An 8,555-nucleotide genomic window follows, 5' to 3' on the forward strand; every position below is an offset into this window, starting at 1 on the left:
TAAAAATTTTATTTTATTTTATTCATTCTGTGAACGCATTGGATTGAGCTGTTGTAATGTTTTATGATATGTTTATATCCAGCTCGATGATGTAAGGCGCTTTGAGCAGCATTAATACTGGATATCGCGCCATAGAAAAGTTATGAATTATTATTATTATTATTATTATTATTATTATTATTATTATTATTATTATTATTATTATTATTATTATTATCAGTCTCATACTGAGATATGTACTGATCGTTCATTTATAGTGCTCCAACCTAATGAGTATCACGTATGTCTAATCTTCGAGGCCGAGCACTGTCTTTTCGGATACGGTATTTACTTGCTTGCTTGCTTGGTCCCTCAGCCCCGTGGCCGGGGAACCGTCGGGGCACCGCGATGCTGACTTGTGCACCAGCCTTCTCTGGACCATCGTATGTGAGTAAATCCGGTATTTAGACATTGTAAATAAAACGTATACTTCCGGCCACGTTCGGTCGATACAGCAGACGACACATCTGTCAGCGACCACTTGTTTCGAACGAAACATCTGGCACGACAGTTTATCATTTCAGAGACTGTTGTTCTCAAAGTGGGGCGCTAGGACAATCATTTAAGATGGGTTTTAGACATCTGGTGGTTCTCTTTGTGGGCTTGCTGACGCAGAGAGTGTTTTCTTCGATTTTAACTTTCGAATTGCCTGATAAAGAGAAGATGTGTTTTTACGAACACATTGATAAGGGTGTGCAGTCGACGTTCATGTTTCAGGTTTGTATACATGATTTTGTTTTATTGTCAGAGTTGTTTGTCTGTCAACAAAGCTTTGTCACAGTCTTGTTTTTCTCTCTCTCAGATTTTCTGGAGAAAGAGACAGATATTGAAGGGGACTAAAAAGGCCGTGAAGTCCAGACAAACAGCGCGCCGGCCCCTACATAACTACTGCAACTACTGCTACTACTTTCTGTCACTTTCAGAGTCAGTGTCTCAGACTTTGTATCTCTGTGTGTGCCAATCTATATATGTTCTTTTTCTTTCTTTAAAAGAAAATAGCATTTTATTACTATAGCGGCAGAGTAATAAACTTGATGATTGTGGCCTTTAATTTAGTTTAAATGGATGAAGATGAAGACCATCATCATTATGTTTATATATACACCTTTATTTAGTATTGTGTAGTATAGACTCTGTTCAGGGCGTGGACTGGATCAGTGGATATGTAAAAAACAACAAAAAACACCAATAAACATGCTTATCTACATCATTCTCGGAAATTAGAAAATTTTGTCTTGTCCTGTTGTTGTTGTTGTTGTGTGTACACATTCTTCATTACTCACACCATCTCTTTCTCTGTTTTACATCCATTGCATACACACACGTTCACACACACACACACACACACAAATTTGTTCAGATGTAAGCTTTAACATTGACATTTTCTCTGCAAATACTTTGTCAGCTGACACCAAATTAGGTATAAAAATAGGAAAAATTCAGTTCTTTCCAATCATCTTGTTTAAAACAATATTGCACCTCTGAGATGGGCACAAAAAAAAAAAAAAAAAAAAAAATGAAGCCTAATTATATGCAAACTGCATTTACTGTTATATTTATATTTTTTGTATTCTCTAAACTTGGCACTTTGATCTGATATTCTGACACAACAACAAGAGCAGTCATTATTATCATTTTTTGTTCAAACAGGAACTTCTTTTGCTTAGCATGGAAGTTTTATTTATTTTGCAAACATTTTGGTGCAGATAGTAAAAAAGGGAAATTACTCTGTAATTAATGCTAGGGGACTTAATTTGCTTTAAACTGATCTTTCTCATCTTAAACATTACATTTTGAAATAAATTATACTCAATACATAAAAAGCTTGGATTTAAAAAAAAAGTGTATCACAAGTGAGTCTTGAAGGCCTTGCGTCTCTTGTTTTGATAGTCGGATCACACAACACAGCAACACAACAGGATGTATCATCAGTGAACAGAACTACAGCATGCCAGCAATACAACAGGATATATATTCAAATAATCAGTCCTAACAAGCTGTCTCAAGCCTTGTAAAGTGAACCATACAGCATTAACATTTCTAAATTATTGACTGTACTGTATATGCTTTTATGTACATGGCCTGGGGCCTCGGTGATGCATGAAGGGATGAGTACATAATGATATTCATTGTGCATGCAGCTGTGACATACTCTTCAATTGATAGAGAAACTGGTATATAATATATACATTCACATGCACATGCACTCACACACACACAGTACACACACACACAGATGCACTTACTCACTGATTCATTCTTATTCAAACTTAAGCATTTGCATCCACATGTCATGCACATGCGTGTGTACTCGCACACACATTAACACGTAACACATAGAAATCTAAACACCTGCTGCAGAAACAATTAATCAGTTATACACAAGAATGAAACAATGAAGCAAATATTTCTGATTATAATTTTTAGTGTTTGTGTGTGTGCGCGCGCGTGTGTGTGTGTGTGCATGCATGCGTGTGTGTGTGTGTGTGTGTGTGTGTGTGTGTGTGTGTGTAATCAAGTATGTGTTTGTGTTTGTTTGTTTGTTTGTGTGTGTGTGTGTGTGTGTGTGTGTGTGTGTGTGTGTGTGTGTGTGTGTGTGTGTTGTCACTCTGTTATAATCACATGTACATGTATGGATTCCAAAGCGTGTGTGTTTAATCATGTATGAATGCACAACTGTGCCATCAAACAGGCACAGGCACCTGTACCCACATGTATGTGCATGACATCACCATAAACTGTTTTTATTTAGGTCAGATTATGGCTATTATTCTCCAACTGTTGCTGTTGCTGCTGTTACAATTGCACTACATCTACAGGGATAAACCACTACATTTACAGGGATAAAGTTGGTTGTAATTATAGTAATGGTGACTATGTTCTGATATTACAAATAGTGCCATCATAGTGGTGATGTTGATATGAACATTTCTACCACAACTACTTCAGTCATTTTGAAAATGATGTGTGTGTGTGTGTTTTTAGTTTTGTTTACTTGCTTTATTTAACCTCTTTCATTTTTGTTTACTGTTTTTTGTTTGTTTTTGTTTGTTTTTTTTTTTCTGTTTTTTCTTAATGTATTTTTTCATAAATCATTATATATCTTATTATTCTTTTTTACATGTCTATAGATACATGAATAGTTTTAGAATTTAGTAGGCTCTCAAGGCCTGACAAGTGTATTGAGCCTATAGATGCATAGGTCAGGCCTCTGCTTCCTTTTTATATCAACCCCTTCCCCTCCCCCCACCCCGCCAAACCCCCATCCCCCACTCAAAATAGCAGATGTGAGTGTTCGCATGCTTTGACGGTCTTCTTGAAACTGAAACTAGTGTTTTTGATGTGACAATACCCCTCGAAAGTGGAGTATGGCTGCCTACATGATGGGGTAAAAACGGTCATACACGTAAAAGCCCACTTGTGTACATACGAGTGAACGTGGGAGTTGCAGCCCACAAACGCAGAAGAAGATGTGACAATGATGGTGATGATGGCAATCACTAATGAATGATTGAAAGGAAGTGTGTGTACAGGTGGTGGTGGGTGGTAGTAACAATGACATTATCAGATCACTGATTTTTTTGTTTCTTTTATGGCAGTGGTGATGATGATAATGATGACAGTGATGAGGAATAGAAGGGATTAACTGTGTTTATGTGGTGATGGTTGGTAACAATGAAGTGGACCTAAAGATCATTGATGGTGTTAATGTTTAAACTGATGTTTTGATAACAAGTGACGTCACTGATGATGACAACGCCGGTGACAACTGAAATGAATTAACTGTGTCATGGTGGGTGGTAACAGTGAAGTGGAATTGATGGTTTTGATAACAAGTGATGTCACTGATGATGATGCTGATGACGTAATGAAAGGAATCAACTGTGTTTAGGTGGTGGTGGGTGGTAACGACAACTTCAGCCAGTAGATCACTAATGTTTTTGATGACAATGATGATGATAACAATGATGAGAAATGAAAAGAATTGTTCAGATGTTGGTGGGAACATTGACGTAGACCTAGAACAGGGAACAGTGGGGTGGACCTGCAGATCACTAATGCTTTTGACGACAGTGATGATGATAATAATGATGACGTTGGTGGTGACAGTTTTGATGACAAATGAAAGGAATTACATGTTCAGATGTTGGTGGGTGGGAACATTGACGTAGACCTACAGATCACTGATGCTGTTGATGACAATGATGATGGTGACAATAATAGTGACAATAGTTTCAGTTTCTATATTTTATGGTGACATTGTTTACAAATGAAAGGAATTGTGTGTCCAGGTGGTGGTAGGGGGGAACAATAACGTTGATCTACATATCACTGATGCTTTTGATGATGACAGTGATGATTACATTGATGAAGACGATGATGATGATGATGTTGACAAATGAAAGGAATTGTGTGTCCAGGTGATGGTAGGCGGGAACAACAACATTGACCTACATATCACTGATGCTTTTGATGACAATGATGATGATGACAGTGATGGTGATGATAATGATGATTATTGTGTTGACAAATGAAAGGAATTGTGTGTCCAGGTGGTGGTTGGCGGGAACAATGACGTTGATCTACAGATCACGGCGCCCAACAAACAGGTGCTGTACAATGACGTCAAGAAACAGTACGGGTCTTTCACCTGGGTACCTGAGCTCACCGGCCCCTACTCCTTCTGCTTCAGCAACGAGTTCTCCTCCTTCACACACAAGGTGAGTCACACTGACAGTTATTGTATTGTACTGTATTGTATTGTATTGTGTTGTATTGCTCGTTTTGTCACAACAGATTTCTCTGTGTGAAATTCGGGCTGCTCTCCCCAGGGAGAGCGTGTGGCTACACTGAGAGCGCCACCCTTGATTTTTTTTTTAAATTAAATTTCTTTTTTCTGCCTTCAGTTTTGTTTGCTTTCCTATCGAAGCAGATTTTTCTACAGAATTTTGCCAGGGACAACCCTTTTGTCCCTTTCATGTGCGTTGAGTGCATGCTGCAAACGGGACTTCAGTTAACAGTCTCACCCGAATGACTAGCATACAGTCCACCTCTCATGTTCTAGTCGAGGGGGAGAAAATACTGGCGACTGTGGGATTTGAACCAGTGCGCTCAAATTCTCTCACTTCCTAGGTGGACGTGTTACCACTAGGCCAACACTCCACTTTGGTTCAGGACACTGTGGGTTATTTGACTGGCTTGCGAAAAAATGAATGGGTCAGGGAAAACATCCCATTATTTCTGCCTCCCTTCCCCCCCACCCCCCCACACCCCCCGCCCCTCCCTGGCATCCTCATCAGGCCACCCACACCCTCCAGATTTGTAAATTATGAATTTGTACTTTTGTCCATTGTACCCTTTGGTATATGAAATGGGTTTAAATGTGTGTGTGTGTGTGTGTGTGTGTGTGTGTGTGTGTGTGTGTGTGTGTGTGTGTGCAGTTGGTGTTCTTTGCCATGCAAGTCGGAGAGGACAAACTGATGGCAGAAACCAGTGAGGACAGTGAGGAACATGCTACTGCCATGACTTTGGTGAGTGTGTGTGTGTGTGTGTGTGTGTGTGCGTGTGTGCGTGCGTGCATGCATGTGTGTGTGTGTGTGAGGAGGGGATGAGGAGGGTTAGCTGGGTGTGTGCATGTGTGTGTGAGTGTATGTTTATGTGTTAATGTGTATGGGTATTGGTGTGTGTGTGTGTGTGTGTGTGTGTGTGTGTGTGTGTGTGTACTCCTTTCATTATTCTTTCTTTCCTTCCTTCCTACCTTCCTTCATTCCTCCCTCCTCCTCCTTTCATTGAGTTGCTCCTTCCTTTCTTCCCACCTTCCCTCCAGCCTCCTTTCACTGATTTACTCCTTCCGTCCTCCCGCCCTTCATCCTTTCATTACTCTTTCTTTCCTTCCTTCCTGCCATCCTCCATCATTTATTCATCCCTTCTGCCCTTCTTTCATTAATTGTTCTTTCTTTTCTTCCTTCATATTTCCTTCTTCCTTCCATATGTTTACTCATTCCTTTCTTCCTACTTTCTTCTCCCCTCCTTTCATTCCTGTATTCCTTCCATACTTTCTTCTGTCCTTCATCCCATTTGTCCATTCTTCCATCCTCCTTCCTTCCATCCTTAATTCGTTCCCCCGTCATATCATTTGTTAACTCACCCCTTCTCTTCATTCATTTCATCTATTCTGCCTTCATTTGTTCCTACTTTCCTCCCTCCTTCCCTCCCTTACTCCCTCCTTTCCTTCATTTACACACATTCATTCCTTACTTCCTGCCTTCCTTCTATTCTTTCTTCCCTCCCCCCTTTCATTTGTTTACTCATTCCTCTCTTCCTTCTTTCCATCCACCCTTCCTTCCTCCTTTCATTGCTTCCATCCTTCCTTCGTCCCTTTCTTCCTTCCTTTCTTTCTTCCTTCCTGCCTTCTATCTTTACTTACTTCCTTCTTCCCATCCATCCATCCATCCATCCATCCTTCCTCCCTTCCATCCATCCTTCCTCCCTTCCTTCCATCTTTACTTACTTCCTTCTTCCCATCCGTCCATCCATCCATCCATCCTTCCTTCCTCCATTCCTTCCATCTTTCTTTCATCCCTTCATTTCTTCTTTCCATCCTTAATTCTTTCTTTCCTTCATTTCTTCATTCCATCCTTACTTCCTTTTCCCCATCCATTAACCCTTCATTCCTTCCATCTTTCCTTCATTTCTTCATTCCATCCTTACTTACTTCCTTATTCCTTTCCATCCATCCATCAATCCATCCTTCCCTTCATTTCTTCCATCTTTCCTTCCTCCCTTCATTCCTTCCATCTTTCCTTCATTTCTTCATTCCATCCTTACTTACTTCCTTATTCCTTTCCATCCATCCATCAATCCATCCTTCCCTTCATTCCTTCCATCTTTCCTTCCTCCCTTCATTCCTTCCATCTGTTCTTCATCCCTTCATTTCTTCCTTCCATCCTTCCTTCTTCCCTTCCATCCATTTTATTTATTAAGACATCTTGCCATAGCACATATTCTTGAAGTTCTGTGTGCTTCATCCATCCATCCATCCATCCTTCATTCCTTCCATCTTATCTTCATCCCTTCATTTCCTCCTTCCACCCTTCCATCCATCCTTCCTTCCTTCCTCCAGTCTTTCATTCATTAATTACTCATCCCATCCTCCCGCTTCACTCACGCGCCCAGATGGAGTCAGCCTCGGAGAACATCCACAGTTCCCTCACCAAGGCGGCCTCCGCCCAAATCTACTTCCGCAACCGAGAGGCAGGGGGTCGGCAGTTTGCTGAGAACCTCAACCTGCACGTCATCCTGTGGTCCATTGGGGAGACGGTCGCCGTGCTTGTCGTGGGCCTGGGTCAGGTGATGGTACTACGCAGCTTCTTCTCTGGGCCTTCGTCTTCATCCCGCTCTCGCAGCGCCAACGGGAGTGTCGCCACGTGATTTCTTTTTTCTTCATTTGCTCCTGTTTTCTTTTTGTTTTCCAAGCGTCTGTGCAGGTTTTATATATATATATATATAAAATTTTTTGAATAATTTGTAGACATTCACACACAGGGCAATCTGTTCTGACAAAGAGTTATACAATACAATACAATACAATACAATACAGCACAATACAATACAGTACAGTACAGTACAGTACAGTACAGTACAATACAATACAATACAATACATGCAGTGCAGTGCATTGCAGTGCACTGCAATACAGCAACAAATACAATACAATACAATAATGTCTTTTTTAGTTCTCAGAAAGTTTTTTGATGTCTGTTCTGTAACAGTCTTTACTTTTGGCTCTATATTACTGATAACAAACAAAAGGAAATGGCAGCAAAAAAAAACAACCAAAAAAAAAAACCAAAAAAAAACAACCACCTTTTCCGTTAATGATAAGATAGAGCTGCAAAATCTTCCATCTGAATTTGAATTTCAAAGTAAAACAATATTTTATGAAAATAACTTAATCCTGTAGGAATCTTAGTGACTGAAATGCTGGCACTCAAGATTTCATCAGGGTTCCGGATGATTTCACTCTTTTAATTTTTGGTGTTTTAAAGTTGTGTTTTTTTGGAAAAGTTTAGAAAATTTGTGATGAAAAACCTGTATAAACCTTGCTTTTTTTTTTTCTTTTATGTTCCTTGATTTTATATGTTGTCGATTCACACAACAGAGAGAGAGAGAGAGAGGAGGAGGAGGAGGAGGAGAGGTTAGAGAGGGGAGGGTTAGGGTTAACGGGTGGTTGGTGTTTTGTCGTTGAAATGGCTGTGAAGGCATTGTCCATTCAACAGAGGGGAAAGAGGGAGGGACGAAGGGCAGGGTCAGGTCTTGGTTGGTGATGGTTGACGGAAAAGTTGTGAATTTTGTTTTGTTTGTTGTTTCTTTGTTGTTGCTGTTGTTTTTTTTTGGTTTTTTTGTTTATGGATTCAGGAAGTGAGGATGGTGTGGTGAGGTGTAAGGTGGAGGGTAAGGGGGATTAATGTGGGGGGGATGGAGGAGATTATCTTTAAAAAAAATTGGGGGGGCGG

General features: G+C 40.2%; 1 protein-coding gene across 1 annotated transcript; it reads left to right on the forward strand.

The window, feature by feature from the left end:
- Window positions 1-494: 494 nt before the first annotated feature.
- Window positions 495-7,546, forward strand: LOC143302039 (transmembrane emp24 domain-containing protein 7-like). The gene is made up of 4 exons (XM_076616527.1): window positions 495-756; window positions 4,593-4,760; window positions 5,481-5,570; window positions 7,216-7,546. Exons 1-4 carry the CDS (start codon window positions 607-609, stop codon window positions 7,468-7,470), a joined length of 663 nt encoding a protein of 220 aa, XP_076472642.1. The 5' UTR covers window positions 495-606; the 3' UTR covers window positions 7,471-7,546.
- The last annotated feature ends 1,009 nt before the right edge of the window (window positions 7,547-8,555 follow it).

Source organism: Babylonia areolata, chromosome 28 (assembly GCF_041734735.1).
Source record: "Babylonia areolata isolate BAREFJ2019XMU chromosome 28, ASM4173473v1, whole genome shotgun sequence".
Lineage (NCBI taxonomy): Eukaryota > Metazoa > Mollusca > Gastropoda > Neogastropoda > Buccinidae > Babylonia > Babylonia areolata.